At 57.9% G+C, this 19311-nt stretch overlaps 1 protein-coding gene and 1 long non-coding RNA gene across 2 annotated transcripts in view; both read right to left on the bottom strand.

Moving 5' to 3' along the window:
- Nucleotides 1–10270, bottom strand: part of PAPPA2 (pappalysin 2) — a 102897-nt gene extending 92627 nt beyond the window's left edge. Inside the window, exons 1-3 of the mRNA XM_088524883.1 lie at nucleotides 10253–10270; nucleotides 9061–9352; nucleotides 220–1288 (exon numbers count right to left, since the gene is read on the bottom strand). Of these exons, the coding sequence (XP_088381009.1) occupies nucleotides 220–1288; nucleotides 9061–9352; nucleotides 10253–10270 (1379 nt within the window). The remainder of the gene's footprint in view (nucleotides 1–219; nucleotides 1289–9060; nucleotides 9353–10252) is intronic.
- The window catches only part of LOC148594670 (uncharacterized), a 372746-nt gene that overhangs the window by 105694 nt on the left and 247741 nt on the right, over nucleotides 1–19311 (bottom strand). The window lies entirely within an intron of this gene.

Genomic DNA, 19311 nt, shown 5'->3' with positions numbered 1-19311 from the left:
TGTTTCCTCATGAGGGTGGCTGCCCCCACGGGGGCCAGATTGGAGATGCTCCTGCACATCACTCCACACCTTACTCGAAGCAGCCCCGCTCCCAGTTAGCAGGTCTATCTCCCATCTCCCCCACCCCAGCAGGCAGCGACAGGCATTTTAAATGTAAATCAAAGCAAACAGCCCTTCCCTGATATAGCCCTCTCACTCCCCAACACCTCAGGCACCTACCGCTGTGGCGAGTCTGGGTCAAAGCAGGTCTTCGCCACATCGGTGACCAGGGGGTCGCAGCAGTCGCCATCGTCGAAGTCATCCAGCATGTTGTTGCACTCCATATGGCAGACGCCATCGCGGCGCTTCCAGGAGAAGCAGCGGCCAGACCGCCGGCAGTCGCCGCCGTCATAGCCCGTGAGCGGGTGCTCGCACTCGGGGTCGCAGTGGTCATTGCCGATCTTGCTGGGCTCGCAGCCCAGGAGCACGGTGCGCTGGCGCAGTGAGGAGTTGCGCACCTCCAGGAGGCTCAGCTGCCAGGAGATATTGTAGGGCCGGAAGGCTTCGCTCAGCGCCCGGTGCTGCCAGGCGACCTGCTCGAGGCTCACCGTGGGCCGCCGGCCCTCGTCGTCCAGCACGTTGACCACGCGGTAGCGCACCACCTTCTCGCCCCGCAGCGGCCAGTGCCCATTGTAGCTTGCGGCCAGCTCCACGTTGTCACAGGCCGTCTGTCCGCAGGCCGGGGGCCCCAGGGGCCGCAGCACGGGCGCAGGGGGCAGCGGCAGGAGGGCCCGCTGCTGCGGGTAGCCCGACTCCTTGAAGGGGGCCCATTGCTCCTCTGGAGCCACGAAGCTGGCGGTGAACACCAGTCCCGCAGCGCCCACGGGTGGCCCCTCCAGGAAGGGGCGCTGCAGCCAGGTCTGCGGCAGGGCAACACGCCACAGCGCCAGCCTCGCGAGATGCCCGCGGAAGTTGTGGCCATGCACCGAGGTGTCACCCCCCAGGAGCAGCAGGCGGCAGGCGGCCATGAAGGTGCTGTGCAGGGGCCCAGCCTGCTGGCCCACCACCTGGCCCACCCGGGCCCCGTCCACATAGAGTGCCATCCACCACCCATCGTAAGTGGCAGCCACATGGGTCCAGGCCTCGGGACGGTAGCGGTGGTGGCTGGCCACCACGGTGGCGGCAGCTGCACGGTCGGTGCGGAGCGAGAAGAAGAAGCGGGCGTCCTTCTTGCCGCGGAGCTGCAGAGTGCGGATGCCCAGGGCCCAGCCCTTCTCGTTGGCCGTGTGGGAGCAGTTGTCGAACACACCTGCAGTGGGCAGCAAAGGGGGAGCCCGTGAGGCCCCACACCTGGACCCCCGCTCCGCTGAGCCCCGCTGGCACTGTCCTTGCCCAACCTCCCCCGGGCCCTCGGCAGTCACTTCAGGGAACCTCTTAGTGATCGGAAGAGGCAACCGTGGGTCCCAAGGAATAATTCCAAACAGCATTCCCTGCTTTTCCTTATGTTTTGGGGGAGGGGAGGCTGGGTGGAGAGGAGATGCGAGCCAGGTCACAAACCAGGCCTGGTCAGATGGCACTGGGCTGGGAGAGGGCATCCTGATCCATGGGCTGAGCAAGTGGAGATGCTGGGAAGGACAGGAGAGCTGGAGCAAACAATGAGAGGGTCCAGGAGGAGAGGAAGAGTGTGGAAAGGACAGGGAGAGCAGGAAGGAAGAAGTATCAGAGGAGGGAAGGAGGGGGTCAAAGTGAGCGAGGTGCTTTTGAGCTGCTGGCCCTAGGAGTACTCCTCTGGGATGGGATTAGGCACGAAGCTTTTCATCTGCGGGCCAAAGCTTTTAAGGAGCAACTCAAAGCAAAAGTGCCTCCTCCAGGGACTGTTTCCCCATCAGCTTCCTGGCCAATTTGCGGCCTCTCCTTTACGCTCCAGTTTGCTTTGCAATCATGCACTGAGCAGAGGGCTAGAGAGAGAGGAAAGTGAAGGGGACTCACTTGCACGTGGCTGACCTGCCCCAGAGTGAGCGAAGGGCGGCTTTGCTTCCAGCTGGGTGGACACAGCACCTCAGCCCCTGAAGCCCTCCTAAACATAAAGCCCTTCCAGATCATTTAAACCAGGAACAGCTCTGGCCTCAGTCTCTCAGCATGGATCCGCACCATGCCCCAGGCATGTTGCAGACCTGTGTTTTCATCCATGCAGACCTAGAGTCTCGCTAATGTTCCCTCAAGTTCAGGTTACTAAGTGCCTGCAGTCAAGATCCAGAGGCATTCAGGCACTTAATACCCTTAGAAATCAATGGCGCTAAGGCACTTAAATACCAGTAAGGGGAGATAAAAATGCTGTTTGAAAAAAAAATGTCTCTGGGCCCCTAAATCACCAAAGCACTTTAATCTCCAAACGCTTGGATTTCTCTCTGGAGAGGCCCAATTCCCTCTCCTGGGACTACAGAGAATCCCAAAGAACCCATGCTTTTGAGCATGGCCTAAGGTGGGCTGAGATATTGCCAAGCCTTTGATACCAAACCTTCCCACACACAGATCAAGGAAAACTGGCCTCTCATCTACCTTAAATCAGCATTTTAACTGCCGGAGCTACTGCGAGCACAAAGGCAAGAAGGGATACTTCCACTTCAGCTCAGGTCAGGCTGGGTTTATTGCTACTTATTCCTCCTCTGATCTTCTCCAGCTGGCTCAGCTGCCTCTACTCCCGCCATCAGCCACGAGGAAGTCAGAAGCAAAAAGCAAGAAGTGATTGAGCTGCTGCCTGCTGGCTGGGCCACTTTCCTGGTGGTGTGAGCTGATGTATTCAATTTGCAACTAAGACAGGTTCACGGTCCCCTTGCAATTAATTACTGCAGCTCTGCTAACAGCTGGTAGCATGCTGAGCCACCAGATCTCAGGTGCCTCCATCGTATGGTCGTAATCCCACGTGTGTTGAAGCCAGCACAGCTCCTGTGACAGTCATCTGCTGGGGTGAGGCGAGCACACTTGAAATCACACTTCTCAGCCCTATCAGTGGCACTGTCTCGTGGAGCCAAGGTTGGCCTCATTTTTCAAGGGCCTATCAAAATGCAGACTGTTCAGCCTTTGACAGGTTGGGGTTTTCGGAAGGCAGGTGCTAAGTATTTTAAGATGCCTTTTCATGGGCACCTAGAAATGCCTCTTTGCTTTTTAAAATCTTGACCCTCCACTGAATCTCCCTCCAGGCAGCAGCAACAGGCTGGGATTCAAACCATGCTGAAAATCCAGTGAGCAGGCAGTGATCTAGCTCTCCAAACCCTGCATCTCGGCATCCCAATCATCTCGAGCAAGTTACCAACCTGGAAGCAGGACTTCACAGTGAACTCTTCAATACCAACACCTCCTCCCTGTGCTTCTGAGCCCCCTGCTTTCCCGCTCACCGCCAGGACAAATTGCTTCCAGATGCAACAGCTATCCAAGCAGACAGAGCCAGAGAGCTGGGACTGAAGCATCTCAGACACACTCAGCCCTTGCTGCCTTTTACCTACCTCAGTAGAGCTTTCTACAGGAACTTAGCTGAGCTCCTAAGCTTGACCACTGCTGGTGAAAACCACTGTCGTGCATAAAGGTCTGCTGTGGCTCCCGTCTTCTTTTTATGTTCCTAATGCAAAACTTCTTATGCTTCAGCTTCCTGTTTTTCCCTGACCTTGTCTCTAGCCAGCTGCACAGGTTTCTCCTGAATCAATTTAAGATGAGGTTGCCCTAGTTCAAAGCTTGCATCAGATTTGGTGCAAGCTAGAGTAAACTCATTCAAGACAGAACTCAAACATACTCCCACACAGGGCCTTGCATGGTATCTGTAAAACTTGGCCTGAGCGTCTCAAGCCAAACCCATCTCTACACCTGGATTCCCCTCGCCTTCCTAAATCCCATCCCAATTTGCCCTTCTCTTTGGCATCAAGTCACCACAGGCACAAATTAGGAGCCACCTGCTCACGTCCTGGCTTTCTGCCTCCTCTCTCCCTAGGCACTGTCAGGGTGACACACACTCTCCGTGGCAGTAGCTCTCCAGCCTCTCTTCCTCTCCTGACATCACTCCTTTCCTCTGGCCCTGGGGAAACTGAAGCTGTCATCATTACTTCAAAGAGGCCAGTGGAGAGAGACAGATGTATAGAGATGAAGCTGCTCAGCAGGACCTCCTGGATTACAACCAAGGGATTTAACTAAAGCCAGGTTACCATGACCCCACATATTCCTGCCAGCCCTCGTAAACAAGCCAGCCTCATGGCCAAGAGTGCCAGAGGCTGATAATATATTTGCAGAGGTTATGTTAAGCCCCTTTGCAACCCAGGCACACGCACCCCTCCCTCATATTGCGAGAAGGGTGGAGCTTTTTTTTGTAATCAGATGGTTGTAGCCACCCCAGACAGGGATACATGTCACCACTCACTACAAAGTCATCTGTGCAGAAAGCTGATGTGAGTGGATGGGGTTTGGCCAACTGTTGTTTTCTGATGGATTGTGAAAGGGAGGCGAAAAGACCAAGGAAGCTGGGACAGAGCAGGGCCAAACAATAGGAGACAGCTGAAGAAGCCTTGCAGTCATAAGGAGAAAGTAAAGCTGGGGAGTACTTTTGAGCTGAATACTGGCTGAAAGATGCTGGGATCTGCAAGTTTGGAAGCCATCTGCTACCATCACTGTGGTAGCAGAAACAGGGCTTGGTACCTTTTCTGTTAGGAAAACTCATGCATTTCACCTTGTAATAATCCACAGTGACACAAAAATGAGTAAAAAATGAGATAATAGTGCCAGGGTGGAAAAGCTTTCCAAGGGAGAATGTGAGTTAAACAGGTATATTTACATGTCCACACTGAAGCCAAGCCTAGAAGTGTCCCACAAGACCCAAAGGACTATGAACAAGCCTAAAACAACGGCTGGAGACTTCGTCAGAGGAATCAAAATAAGGCCCAGGTCAGATCTACAACAAGGCCTGGAAACGGGCTAAGGCAGCGACTGGCGCTTCCTGGAAAGGGGCAGAGAGGAAATCTCTGCTGCAGCAGCAGCTCTGAAGGTGCAGGCGGGGCAGCACGTGCTGCAACCACAGTCTGCGGGGCTGGGCGTCCAGCTGAGAGCTAGCCAGGAAGAGAAACATGGGAGTCTTCCTGACCCGAAAAATCCGCCATGGAGATGCGGCTCCTGATATTCCCCAAGATCTTCCACTCACTACGAAGATCAAAGAAGTCAGTTTTAGGGCAGTTTTAGGCTCCTTGGGTAAGCTGAGGCTGGCAGCTCCAAGTCAGCAAGGGAAAGCCCTGAGGCCTGGGGGGCTGTGGAGGTGCCGAAGAACAGGACCGTTTTGTCCTGAAAGGGGGAAGAGGAAACGGGAGCTGACGGTCTCAGCCCCCGTAAGTGCAGTTTGCTTCTAATCTGTGCGATGGGAAAGGGGGGATCTCATCGTGTTTGTGACATTTGTCAGTGATTAGAGCATTCGATTCAGGTTTAAAAACAAGAGCTGTTGGCAACCAATCAAAAAAAGAAAAAAAGAAGAGAAGCAGCTCAGCTTAAGCACTGATATGTGAAAAAATGTACACAAAAATGCCCCCCTCATCCCCCCAATAATGCAGCTGAGACCTCCAGGGCTGGTGGAGGAGGATGTTGCAAACTCTGATGAAAGTTTCGCACTCTAGCCAAGGTACCCCGTTAACACAGGAAAGCTCAGAAATGGAATCTTGGTCTCAGCGTTTGCTTGGCAGTGAGGCAGCGGTGCTGGGAGTTTGGCTATTTGCTCTGTAATACGATCTGCAGCAGGCGTAAGAGCAGACACTGGCTAAGGCACACCAAGCACACTGAAAATGCTTGGGGAATAGGGGACACACAAAATGAGCCACCCCACCGGCTTCCGATGGAAACAGGGAGCAGGGAAGAGGAGCCCATTTGAGCGCCAGTCACCTGCATCTGGAGGGTGAAGTCAGGAGAGCTAAAATGACTGAGAAACAAATAACTGCTTTGGCTTCTTTGGCTTGAGATTACAGAAAAGCTTCCAGGAAAGGAGAAAAAGCCTCCAGAGAGGTGAAATGGACCCCTTTGTAAGAACCACATTCAAAAGTAGCATCTTCTCCTCCCACCGGGGCCAGGACCTAAGCTACCTGCTTGTCTCTCTGCAGCACAAGGAACAGTTCAGCCACACTCGGGCACTAGGCTGCAAAAGCGCTGAAGAGTCTGAAACGAGAACAGCTCCTTCCTTGTTTTGCTCAGTGTTCCTAACCACAGGGATCGAACAAGAATCAGCGAGGAAACGCTGAGGGAAGGAAAGGGAAAATCCGAGATTGTGTCGGATTCAGTGCCATGTGTGGTCTCCCAACAGGACTGGATGTGGCCCTGCTCCCTAGGCAGGGCCATCAGAGCCCCCTTGTTTCCTTCAGCAGCTTCACCTGCAGAGTAACCAGCTTGGGTTAGCGAGTGTCTGACAGCAGCCAGAGCAGCTCGTCGAACGTGGGCACCTCTCGCAGCGTGAGAGGGGGAAGCAGGGACTAGTGACCCCATCCAGGGCATCTCTAAGGCAAAAGAAGAAAAAAAAAATCTGCAAGAACAAAGCCTGAACTCCTAATCCTTTGACAAAGGGAGCAATTCCTGATGCAGTTGAACCTGCTGATTTCTTTACCTGGACAGAGCTACCAGCTTGGCCTTATCCAGCGGCTGGGATGCTCAGCGCTGCCCTGCTTCCCACCCACCTCCCCTCGCGTGCAGCAGCACCTGGAGCAGCTCCAGCGAACGAGCTCCTTGCAGCTCCAGCAGCCTCCCGGTTCGTCCCCTCCCTGCCAACAGCGCCACGAGCCGCGCAAAGGAGGCAGGCTCGGAGCGTGCAGGAGGGTCCTGCAGCTACCGGGCTCAGCCGCTCTCCCCAAATACCAACTGCCGCAGCCTGCCCCACTGCATCCCTCACCGGGCCCCAGGTTCCCAGCTGCAGGGAGGGGGTAGGAAGCAGGTAGTGACTCAGAAAGCAGGAGGCACGTGGGGCTGACTCAAGCGCTGGCGCCTGGAGGCCGAGGGATATTGCTCGAGTGCGTGCCAGTGGTTATGGACAGCGCTTTCGTCTCTGTGTAACAACTGGCCTGCCTTCCTCAAGGAAAAAGAAACACTACTGGCTAGCTGGGGAAAGTAAAACTCAACACCTGCAGGCCAGATCTCCAGGCACAAGCAGCTGTGCTGCCGAGGGGTGAAGCGTCTCCACAGGCCCCAATCTGCTGCTGCGAGCCGGGGAGGCAGCTGAGAGCCCGGTGGGGAGGGCGAGCACCACGCCAGCCACTTGGCACTTTCCTCGAGTACCGCTGTTTCCCCAGCTCTGCTGCCCAGCTTCCAGCCAGGCCCTCCTCCCTTTTCTGCAGCAAGGACACAGCTATCGTTACGACAAGCCACGGAGAAAAACCAATGAGACATGTCGGGCAGAGAGCGAGGCAGAGGGGCGGCTCGGTGGAGGGCTCACAAGCGAGAGAGTCAGGTTAGAGAGAGGGCTTTGCACCGCAGGAGAGCGTGGTGGTGGGTGAAGCTCCTCTTGCCCAGCCAGCAGGCTCAGGGGCAGACATGGTGGCAATGCAATGGCCCTTGAGCTCTCTGAGAGAGGAAGCCCCAAACTCCCTGACTGCAGTTGCCTTTGGCACCTGCCATGCCCACGCCTGCCTGCCCACCTCGTGCAAGGGTTACTCCTCTGTCCTGCTGGGCTTGCACCCCACCACTGACACCCATCCTGGCAAGCACGCGTAGAACAGCAGCTCAGGGACCCACATCTGTGTCCGCTGCCAGGCAAACTCCTTTTCCTTCCCAAGCGAGCACATGGATGCGCGCCCCGCATCTCCCTGCTCGGGCGTTAGCTTCCTGCTGCTCCTCACACTGAGCATCACCTGCCCGTTCCTCAGCCCGCTCTTAGAAAGGGGAGTTGGGCTCCCAGCACACAAAGGCTGTAGCTTCTCTGCCAGACAGGTTCCGGGCTCCGTTGCCCAGACCTCGGGGAAGGTCTTCTCCGAGACGGGCTGTGCCCTCTCCGCAGGCAGCACTTGCCCTGCGGCCACCGCCGCTGCTTTTGCTCCCGACAGAAAAGAAACGAGAGAGGAAAGACGGAGCAGAGGCTCCGCGGCCGCCGGAGCGCCCGGACCCCTCGCGGCGAGCAGCGGGGCGGGCGCGCTCCGGCGGGACCCCGCGCCGGGCCGGGCCGGGCCGGACCAAGCCCGCGGGGCCGGGGCGCGACGGCCACCGCCGGGGCCTTGCGCGCGGCTCGGCTGCCACCGTGCGGCCACCCGGCCCGGCCCGGCTCCCCCGGGGTTCCCTGGCCGGGCACCAGGCGGCCCAGGGGACAACGCAGCCAGGAGTGCGGCCGAGGCGGGCTGGGAATGCGGGAAAGCGACAGCCGCTGGCTGGAGCGGAGGGAAGAGCAAGAGCCCCCTCATTGCTCCGTGGCCCTCCTCAGACCTCCGGAAAGGCAGGAATGTGCCAAGAGGGGGGTTCGAGGAGTCGCGGTAGCTATAGGCATGTTCGCAAAAGGGGCCTTGCAATTGCCCACCCGGAACCCGCCGCTGAAAGGAAAGCCAGAAGCTAGATGGTAGCCCAAGACATGGAGCCTGGATCCCGTCTAGGTTTAGGGCTGGTTTCCCTCAACACAGAGGAACGTTCACGGCCGGGGAGGACGGGGGTGTTGAGGGAAGGGGAGGAGGTTATTTCAGGTTTTGCTCTCAAGGAATAGTTCACACTTGGGACCTTGCTGAAACAGGAGGACCCGGGGTCGGGTGCTTGCGAGGCGTCACCTGCCACAGCAGGACCAAAGTGGCAAAGCCAGGTGAGCAGGGCCGGGACAGCTCGGGGGTCTTGTGCTCACCCCGTCCTGGCTCCCAGTGCCTTTTGCCGAGCCCGGGCTTCCCACTCCCCTTGTCGGGGCACTTCGGGAGGGCTCTGCCACAAGCTCCTGGAGACAAACTGTGCCCCGGGGGGAAGAGGCAGTCCTGGCTCCCCGGGAGAACCCGTCCTAGCTGCGAGGCGAGGAAGGAGGTGGGGACCGGGGCCGGCCGGGGGCACCTGCCGGCGCGGCGGGGCTCCCTCCCTCCCTCCCCTGCGGCGGCCGGGGCCACACGACTTTACCTGCGATGACGGCCGGGTTGCTCTGTCCTCCCTCCGCCTTCACCCACACCTCCACGGTGAAGGGCGCGCGCGGCAGGTCGGGCAGCGCCTCCGGCCGCGCCGCCAGCTGCTCCCGGCTCCCGCAGAAGTACAGGGCGGAGAGAGCGCGGCCGCGGGGGGGGCTCGGCCCGGCCCCGCCGGCGCCCCGCGGCGCCCGCCCGCCGAGCGCGCCCCGCCGGCCCGCGGCGCCCGCCTCGGCCCACGTGCGCCCGGCGGCGGCCGCGGCGCGGCCCGGGTACAGCCCGAGCGGGTGCTGCGGGGGGGCGGCGCGGCGGCCCCGCGGCGGCCGCGCGCAGCCCTCGGCCCGCGGGGCGCCCCGGCCCCGCGCCGCGGGCAGCGGCGGCAGCAGCAGCGGCAGCAGCAGCAGCGGCAGCAGCCGCGCGCCCAGGGGCGCCCCGCGGCGCCGCATGGTGCCCGCGTCGCTCAGGTGCGCGGGGGCATCCTCTGCCCGCCGCCAACTCCTGCCGGCACCTCTCCCCCTCGGCTCCCTGCTCCTGCGGCCCGGGCGGAGGAGGAGGAGGAGGAGGAGGAAGGCGCGGGGAGCGCCGCGGGGACCCCCGCTGCCTACGGCCGGGCCGGGGGCCGCTGCGCGCCTCGCTCAGCCCGGCTCCCGCCGCCTCTTCGCGGGCGCCCGGCGCTGCCTGCGGGAGAGGGAGATGCGTTAGATGCCCTTATCTAGGAAGCCCCGAGGCACTGCCCGTTCCCCCCGCCGCCGGGGGGAGGGGGGAGAGGGGGGTGCCTTATTTAAAGATGATTATGTCCAATCTAATAACCGGCGAGCGGCGCATCGCGCTGCCCTGCCCTCCCTCCGCCCCCCCGCCGCCGCGCTCCGCGGGGAGCCGCTGCCCGGCGCGGAGCGGCGCGGGGAGCCCCGCGACGGGGCGCGCGGGCGGCTCCGCGGGCGCCTCCCCCGCCGCAGCCCGAGGCACCTGCCCCGGCCCCGTCCCCGCACGCGCTGCCGCGGCTGCAGCCTCCGCGATAGCCCCGCTCGCTCCCTGTCTCATTCCTCCGCTCACCACTCTCCCGGCTTGGCAGTTCAGCGTGGTTTTTCTTTTTTCTTTCTTTCTTTCTTTCTTTTTTTTTTCCCTAAGTTGTACCATGTCTGTGTTTTCCTCCCGTTTTGCTTTGGCCGTGACATCATGTGCCTGCCCACCTTGCCTCCATCCTCCATCCTACTCCTCACTTAGCAGCAGGAGGAAGGGAAGGAGAAAGGAGGGGGAAGGATCCCCCAGCCGCCCTCCTCCCTGAGAGGGGAGAGGTGGTCCCAGGTTCCAGCTGTGAAATCCCCAGCACAGAGAGACCCGGGGTCCCTCCTCAGCTGGAGACCTCAAAGGACTTTCCTCCTCCTTCTGATTTTGCCTGCGCAATGATCCCACCTGTTTGACACGTGCGGGAAGGTGGGCTGGAGGCGAGTTATCCGGCCGCAGGAAAAAGCCGTGTCCAAAGCGAAACCCTATTGATGTACCAGCCTCCACGCGGCTGTCCCCCTGCCCACGCTCCACACGCAGCGAGAGCAGTCGCACCAGGAGAGCCACGCCGGGCACTGCCAAAGGAAAGCCCTTGGAAAAATACGAGGGAGAAAACAAGCTTCCCAAGCTGGCTATTTGTTTCGGGGAAGCTGTCACCCAAGCACATGGCTCGGGAGGTTAGGTACGCTCCGTCTGGAAACCTCAGCAAGAAGGGATTTTTTTATATTATTATTATTTTTTTTCACTCCAAAACACTATCTGTGGCGGTCAGTCTGAAGCAAGGTTGCCAACGAAAGCTAGGAGGCCCCTTCCAGGGTACAGGCTTTCAAACCAGCAAGGCAGGAGGGAACAGATTTAAGAACAAACAGCAGGGGCTGCCTGTATTTTTTATTTATTTATTTCTTCTCAAGGTGGGAGGGTGATGGGAGGGGCCGGTGCTTTGAGGAGGGGGGGGGGACAGAAAAAAATATCATTCCTGGGAGGAGCTGAGGGCTGGGAAATGAGCGAAATGCTCTGAGAACCCCCGTAAAGGCGGCAAGTAGGTGCATGGCGAGGGGAGGGCAGGGGGAGGATGCACTAGAAGGCGGCTAGGAGAGAGGACGAGCCCAGGGCAAGCAAGGACAGGCAGAGCATTAGCTCCTTGCTCTGCGAGCTAGAGGAGGACCAGCGGCTTGCAGGAGAACAGGGGAAGCTTTGGGGTGTGCACAAGCTCCAGACACAGCACGGACACCCAGGGAAGCGGAGAGGAGGTTTGCAGCTTTCCCGTGAACACAGGGCAGCCGGAGAGCACGCACGGAGCGTGCACCAGCACCTTCCACCTCCCGGCTGCCATCGGGGCGTGAAGCAAGACAACCCAGCCCACGCTTGACACTGGAAAAATGGCCCAGCAAGAGTGTTGTCCTGGGGTAAATGCCAGCAATTATTGCTTATAATGCGTATTCATTTAGGAATGAACTGAGCTCCTGATAGCCCTGTCTACCAGGGCCTGATAAAAACAAATCCCGCAGGACTACTTATTTGGAACAGTGGTGTCCTTACTAAGTGGTTATTAATCATCTTGCCATACAACACCCTATGGCACACAGGCATTAGACAAGAAGCCTGGACTCCAAAGAAATTAGAACTGAGAGATCCTGAAAAGTACGATCTGTGATCTCAGAGGTTCAGCAGAACTGGGCTTCACTGGGACAGCCTCTCTGGGATGCATCCAGGCATTGTAGCAATAAAATCCTCCAAAAATGCACCCAAATGAGGCCTCTATATATAGGCTCTGGACTAAACTAAGCCGCTTGCTTGACAAAATGACACCCAGCAACAAATATTTCTGCTGTTTGTTGGACTGTTACTCAGCGAGAGCTGTGAAGGATTGAAACGTCACTGGGGAGTCGCTGCCCGGTGGGGCACGTCTGGCGAGTGCTCTCCATCTCTATTTGCTTTATGTTTTGAGATTGAAACCTGCGGCCGGAGGGGCATCTCACAGTGCTGAGGAAGCAAACAGCAGCTGGTTCATTTGAGAGCTGGACGCTTCCATTTCAAGGATATTTAACTGAGCACTGAGAGGAGGTTGGGACCCTACCAAGCCCAAGACAAATTAGCACCTCGGCAGGTCTTGCAGGCAAAAGCCAAGGACACCGCGGGGGACACCGCAGGGTTGCTAGCAGCTCGCCCACTGCTACAGACCAGCAAAAGGGACATTTTGGCAGTGCTGCCTGCACCACTTCCATGGCTCCTGGGGGATCCCATGGGGTCTTGATCCACCTTGCAGCCTTCAGAGTTAGGCAAGAGCAAGACTAGCTGCAATGGCTCAAACCAAGGCCTTCCCCAGTGATGCTGCAGCCCCCGAGATGGCCCTGCCCGGTCTGGCTGAGCCCAAATCTGGCTGGCTCTGGAGCTGCAGAATTTAAGAAACCACCAGAGCAGACAGCAGAGAACATTAATCATTACCTCACGTTGGCTCTCACCTGCTTTCTGTTGACACGCATGCAGGTTTGCACCAAGCCGCTGCCAGGGTGAGGCCCCAAGGAGGCTGGTGAGGCCATGGTGGATAAAACTGAGTCAGGGAACCCTCCAGTAGACCGGCTCAGCATCTGGCAAAAAGGCAGAATCACAGAATAGCTGAGGTTGGAAGGAGTCCAGTTGGAAGGTTAGAAGGGACTTCTAGGTCCTCCAACACCCCTGCTCCAGCAGGGACACCCAGAGCATGGGGCACAGGGTGGCATCCAGGCGGGTTTGAGGATCTCCAGAGAAGGAGCCTCCACAGCCTCTCTGGGCAGCCTGTGCCAGGGCTCTGGCACCCTCACAGGAAAGAAGTTCTCCTGTCTGGGATTTTTGAGGACTGGCCTTAGCAGAAAAGGCTGAAGCAAATGTGGAATTCAGGAATTTTGCCCTGTCTGTTTCTTTGTGACCGGAGCGCCCACCCCGCTCAGCCGTGGACCCACATTTTCCCTAGCCTTTCTTTTGCTAGCAATGCATTTGAAGATGTCATGTCTTACTGTCTTGACATCCCTTGCCAGATTTAATTCCAAATGGGCCTTAGCCTTCCTCATCACATCCCTGCATACTCTTACAACATTCCTACATTCCTCCCAAGTGACTTCTTTTTCCACAGTCTGTGCACTTCCTTCTGTTTGAGTTTTGCCAGGAGCAACTTGCTCATCCATGCGGGTCTCCCACCCCCTTCGACTGACTTCTTACTCTGGGATCTGTAGGTTGGAGGGCCTGATGCTTGAATACGCACCAGCTTTTCTCAGACCCCTCTTCCTTCTAGTGCCCTAACCATGAGATTCCTCCAAGCAAGTCCCTGAGGAGGCCAAAGTTTGCCTTTCCCGAAGCCCAGGGTTGTGATCCTACTTATTGCCATGTTTCCTCCCTGAACACCATCTCCTGGCCAGTGCAGCCCAGGCTGCCCCCGTCACTTACGTCTCCAGCCAGCCCTTCTCCGTGTGTCAGTACCGGCGCCGGCAGCACCTCTCCCTGTTGCCTCCTGCACTAGTCAAGAAGCCACCAGCAGCACTTTGTGGGACCTCCACAGTTGCTCGTCCCTAGCTGTGTACCTCCAGCAGGTAGCTGAGGTCTCCTGGGAGAACCAGGCCCTGTGGTGGCGTGGCTGCTTCCAGCTGTCTGCAGAAGGCTCCTCAACTCTTTATTCATGACCGGGGCCCTGTAGTAAACACCCCGGCATTGTCATCCATGCTAGCCTGCACTTTCATCCTTCCTCAGAGCTGAGGGCAGAGAGGCCAAGGAGTTGTTCCCATCCCCAGAACCACTACAAGGAAAATAGTAGGGGTTTTTTGCTGTTTTTGTTTTTGTTTATTTAAATAAGAAGGGCAATCAGCTTGACCAATGTTCTTGTCTGTGAAAAATTCACTCTGCGCAAGGCAAACATGGGTCTCGGAGATACCCAGACCGTGGTCCAGACCTCTTAGAGAGAGCCTTGCAGGCAGTACAGGCAAGGCACTGACAACAGAAACTTTGAAATGCATGCTCTAGATATTTAAAACCATGGCCGACTTTGCCAGCAGCATAGATGTGGCGAGTTCAGCTGTGTGCTTCCCGTGACACGGATCATGGCCACAAGAAGTGTTTTGCCTACCCAACAGACAAGGATAAACATTGTCACACTGAGCTTTTTCTCAGTAAAATCTCATGAGGGTGGCAAGACATAAGGGGAAGAGCTACCCCCTTTGCTCCTTGCCACAGACTATCATTAAATTATTGACAGCATTGGGCTATGATAGTCCAGAATGTGCTAGAAAATTGAAGTGGCTAAGGATGGAGACCAAAGGAGCTGCCATGGTCCGGCCCTGCTTTGCCCACAGCATGAAGAGGGGCGGGGGGAACAATTTCTTGTTGTCATTCTTGCTGTCACCGAGCCAATAAGACAGTGTTGAGCCGAGGCTCCTTTTTGCTCAGTCGGTCGCGTGCTCCCCCGCAGAGGCCCTGTGCCCATCGTGGTGCTGCTGCTCGCTGCTGCACGCCCTCGCGCCACCCGCACGGCCTGCCGCGCCGCTCCTCGTCGCCACGTGTCTGTCCGAGAGGCCGGGGGCACCCGGCACGTGCTCCCGGGGAGCCACGTCTCGGGAAAGCAGGATGTGCCCCTCGGAGAGGCGGAGGCTCAAAGCGCCGTCCCCTCAGCAGGGCAACGGCGCGGCGAAACCGTTCAGCAGATCGGCTGGCGCTCAGGAGCCAGCCCGAGCTAGGGCAGGACGGGGGGCATGTTTGTGTCCCCACGGGCCAGGCCTGCAGCTGGGTTTATTTGAGGCAAGTGGCCCTTGCTCAGCCACAGGGAGCCCGACTTGGTACTGCTGCTACCCCCTGGCAAGAGCCGTGGCCCTCATTGAGCCCCACGCGCTCGGCATGGGGACATGCTGGTGACAATCTGCGCAGGGACGGCGCTGCGGGGTCCCAGGGGAGCCAGGTTTCCTAACGCAAGCTCAGCTGCGCCAGGGGTGATGGGGAGAGACCCTTCCAGCTGGAGCTCAGCCACGACACTCCCCCGCCCCAGAGACCCGCGAAGCTGTCAAGAGCCGTCAACAAAAGCCTTCGTCTCCCTCCACACCCTAGGGAGCCGCTGGAGATCTCGACATCGGAATAAAGGGACCGGGAGAATCCAGCTTTTTGTTTGTGGCCAGGCAGCCAAATCCGGCAAGCCCGAGCCAGCAAGCACCAGCAATCAAAGCAGCGGGCGACAGCCGACTCCGCAGAGGGGCACAGCCCAGCCCAGCCCTCCCCTCCTCTCCCCTTGGAGCTCAGCTGCTTTTCCCAAGCAGATTAGGAGCGTGTTCAAACGGCCGGGATCCCCGGAGGTCAGCGGCTCTGGCCTCGCGCACAAGAGGTTTGCTTGGGAACTTGCTGAGCTCCCCGCTCCTGGGCGGGCCGGGGATAAGCCCTGGTGTGCGGCCTTGGCCGCTGCCAGCTCCGCCGCGGTCCTGCCGCCGCATGCGAAAATCGGCAGAACCTCCCACGTCCCCTCTCTTGTGCATTTACATCCTGCAATTGGGCTCTGAACCTAATAAGGACCAAGTGGTGACCACTGCTTTCGCCCCTGCCGCAGGGCTCTCTAGGCTGGATTCTCCAGGGTCTGACAGGAAAGGGGAGCTCCTCCTGCAGCCCTTCAACCCTAGCGCTGCTAGTGGGAACAGCCTGTGGCATGGCGTGGCGTGGCGTGACGTGGCCACGTCCCCTGCAGCAAGCGTGTTAGCCCAGCTCTCACCCTCCTAGCCCTAGTCTGAGCTAGCCCAGGCAGTTCAAACCTGGCACGCTGCCATCAAGTGCAGCTGTGTCCATGCAGCTTGGACAGCGCACAGGAGCCCTGCGCTCCAGGACCTGCTGCGGGGCTGTACTCCAAAGGGCTCTTGCAAGCCTCTAGTAAAAATGATCTGCTTCCCGCCAGGAGATGGGCAGGATTCCCTGTTGTGCCCTCTGTGACCACGGAGCCTGCTCTTACAACAACCTCTGTGTATGGCCTGCATAGCCACGAGGACACGGATGCTCTTACATCCCGAAGGAGCAAAGACATTCCCTACACAATAGCCTCCAGGGGCCCTTCCGCACCCTGGAGTTTTACATTTCACCAAGAGTTTGCAAGATGCTAAATTAAGATCATCTAGAGAACAGACCATGACCTTTGCCAGATGGGGTGTCTTAGATATCGAAAATTATTCCAACTGCTCCCAAAAAGCACAGAGTTATCTGCCTTTATGTAATGCAGCTCTTCTAGCAACCCCGGAGGAAAGCACACAAGAAAAAGTCATGCAGGAAAGGCTGGGACTTTCCCATGAGTCTACGGGAATCAGCCTTTCCCTTCCACCCAGCCGTTGCCATCTGGGAATTTCAGCCCCATTAAGTTTGGATTTTTCAAGCGTGTCTCTGCATCCCAGCTAGGTGGGAAGCATCTGCCAGAGAGAGCTCAGCGAGGCGGGACGCCGCACGGCGCCTGTGCCGGGGCAGAGGCAGATCCTGAAGGACACGAAGCAGCGGGTACCTGCAGGAGATACGCACATGACTCGGTCCAGACGAGGCTTCCAAATCTCACAGCCAGGAGAGCTGTGTGCTGGTGGCGGGTGCTCCAGGAGAGCGCGCTGCTTGCAGCAGCAGTGGTGGCAGATCGGCCTGGCATAATTCCACGACCTTGCCATATTTTCCAAGGCCTTATGCCAATGCCAGTATCTATTGGTTACCCTCCCTGCAATGAGAAGTTCATGCAATAGCATCTTTTCCTGCAGCAGGGTTGGTGCAAATAAGCCTTCCCATCTCTGCGTAGTCCTTGCCTCGTCTTTCTCATGCATACACAATTTCCACATGTTGTCCAGGCAGAAAAGCCATTTGCTAACTGAGCACAAGAAAGTAAGACACAGAATGATCATTTAATCTGGAACAAGTATTTGATTTGGTTGGTCACAGCGGAAAAGGCTGAGTACATCCGCAAGGGCTGACAGGTGAGGATTTGCATGGGCAACTCCTGGCTCATCCCGAGCAATCCCGTTTGAACATCTCCACATCCAGCCTGTGCCAGGGTCAGGGACCAGCCGCTGCAGCACGAGATGCAGCAGGAGCAAAGGAAAGCATTGCTGGGAAGCAGGCGCAGGGCTGCACTTGTCAACTTTGCTCCCTTTGTTCATAAGGTAGAGCAGGATTTGGGCACTTGTTGACACTGAGGCGCATCCTAATTGCTGGTCCAAAACTTACACTGTCACCGTGACATCCCGAATCCGCTCCTGGGTCAGCAGGGAGATCCTGCTCTACAATTTGGCAGTGGACAAGTTTATCACAACAAGGAAACACCTCTGCCCTCCTGCCCAGTTTTAGGAGACACAAACCGGAGCAGATGCCCGAGGAAAGCCACGGGCTCCTGGGAAGGAGCGGGTCACGCTCCCACGCGGGGCGCTCAGCCCGGGCTCCGCTCTGAGCACACGTGCAGGTGCCCTCCCCAGGCACGGGCGGCAGCGTGAAAACTGAAGAGATGGAGGAACCGAGGAGCACGCGTGCATATTGACACACTCACACGTACGGGTTTGTCCTTTCCAAGCAAGAGTAAAATGCGGTTATCCCAGGCTGGGCAAAAGACATCTCCGGGTTTCCACTGGACAAGGAAGGAGATCACGAGACACCACCTATAGTTTCCCAGTTGGTTCGTGGTTTGGTTGTTGCAACCGTCATTTCCAGTGCCAGCTGATCGTTTGATTTTGCCCATATTGTGGGCCAGGCTCCCACAAACCCCAAGTGCTGTTATTATTACTGGGAATTTGTGTCCACGTGAACAGCAGCTGCTGCTGTTCCCCGCTTGGCTGCGGGACCTGGCTCTCCATCTGGATCCACGCGTGGGGGCCGTTTCCCACCCTGGCAGGTATTCAGCACAGGAAGGACTGCTGTGCACATGGGGCACGGGAGCACCAGGGCGCAAGGTGGAAAGACAGGGCAAGGGCTGGGGCCTCCTGGGTGCTCGCGGGGGTCGTGGTGCTGCGAGAGCGCGGCGGTGCGGAGGTGGCAGGGGTTTGGCATGGGGGGAAGGCTGTGCAGTGAGTCCTGCACAGCCCAGCGAGTGCCATGGAGCACGCGGGCCTCCCGCATGCCAGCCCCGCTGGCTGCCGGCCGCGTTACGCACCCACCCGCCTGCCCCTTGGTCTCCTCCGCGCTGGGACTGCCTGCAGGAGCGCAGCGGGGCCGCCACTTGTCCTCAAGCAGGGAGGAGCTGCCCTCCTTTCCCTTCCATCGCCGTGCTTGCCTCAAGCGCTGACCACGGGCAGGGGGGCAACTTGGGGCCGCTCTCCGGGTGTTCGGGCTCCGTTCCTGCAGCAGGCGGACAGTTTTCTCTTCAACAACCCGCCCGCCAGCTCCTCCAGCCCCTGCCCTGGGCTGCTCTGGAGGACACACGGAGCTGCAGCAGGTTTTCCCGGGCACGGGGGGCTGCGGGAGGAAGCCCATGGCGCACGCACGCCCTGGGGCGGCTGCCAAGGCCTGGCACATTCCCGCTCCCGGCCACATCACATTCCCGCGGGAGCCCCGGCGCGGTGCGGACTGGATCCCGAACCCCCTGCGATGGCACCGTGATTCTTGGTCTCCCCCCAGTGACCAGACCACATATAACAAAGAGTTTGCATTAGCTCCTGTGCCCGAGGCTCCCAGACGGAGGATTACAGCTCATTGCCCTCAGAATAGGCATATCGTTACCAGGTAATTACACTAATAATTATTTCCCCGAATCTTCTCCGGGAGCAAAGCTCTCTCCCTGGTGCCTTTGCTTGTTTTTGAGTATTTGGAAGCAGGAATCTATTTCCCCACATGCACAAGCTCTGAATATGTATATATTCATTCATTAAAGCACACCGATGCTACTGAGGCAAATGACCTGTCAACAGATTTACAGCAGGAAGTAAGTCACTGCCTCCGAGCCTGCGCTTTTAATGTAATTAAAGTCCTCTGTTTGGAATTCGTGCCTAATTAATATTCATGTTCTGCTGCCCATCTGCCATTCCTGCACTGCTGGTTCCTTCTGAGATTGATCAGAGGATTATTAAGGCAGCAAACAGGCAGGGAAAGAGGCGGGTTGACTGGTGGGAGAAATAGTTGTATCAGCTTTTGGTAGAGGGGTAAACTTGGATCCAACCTCCTGACTGGTCTGGAAGAGGCTCCCCTAAGTAGCGGCCAGTCTTGCTCTGTCACTAAGTGAAAATCAAAGGGGCTGATGACAGTGATGGATGGAGCAAGGCCTGCCAGAGAGACAGTCTCTGTCGGTCTGTTCCTG

The sequence above is a fragment of the Tinamus guttatus genome, unplaced genomic scaffold, assembly GCF_059628265.1.
Source record: "Tinamus guttatus ecotype Peru unplaced genomic scaffold, ASM5962826v1 Tinamus_guttatus_pri_ptg000215l, whole genome shotgun sequence".
NCBI classification, from domain to species: Eukaryota; Metazoa; Chordata; class Aves; order Tinamiformes; family Tinamidae; genus Tinamus; species Tinamus guttatus.
The sequence above is the reverse complement of the archived record's forward strand: the minus strand, read 5'-3'. Positions and strand labels throughout refer to the sequence as shown.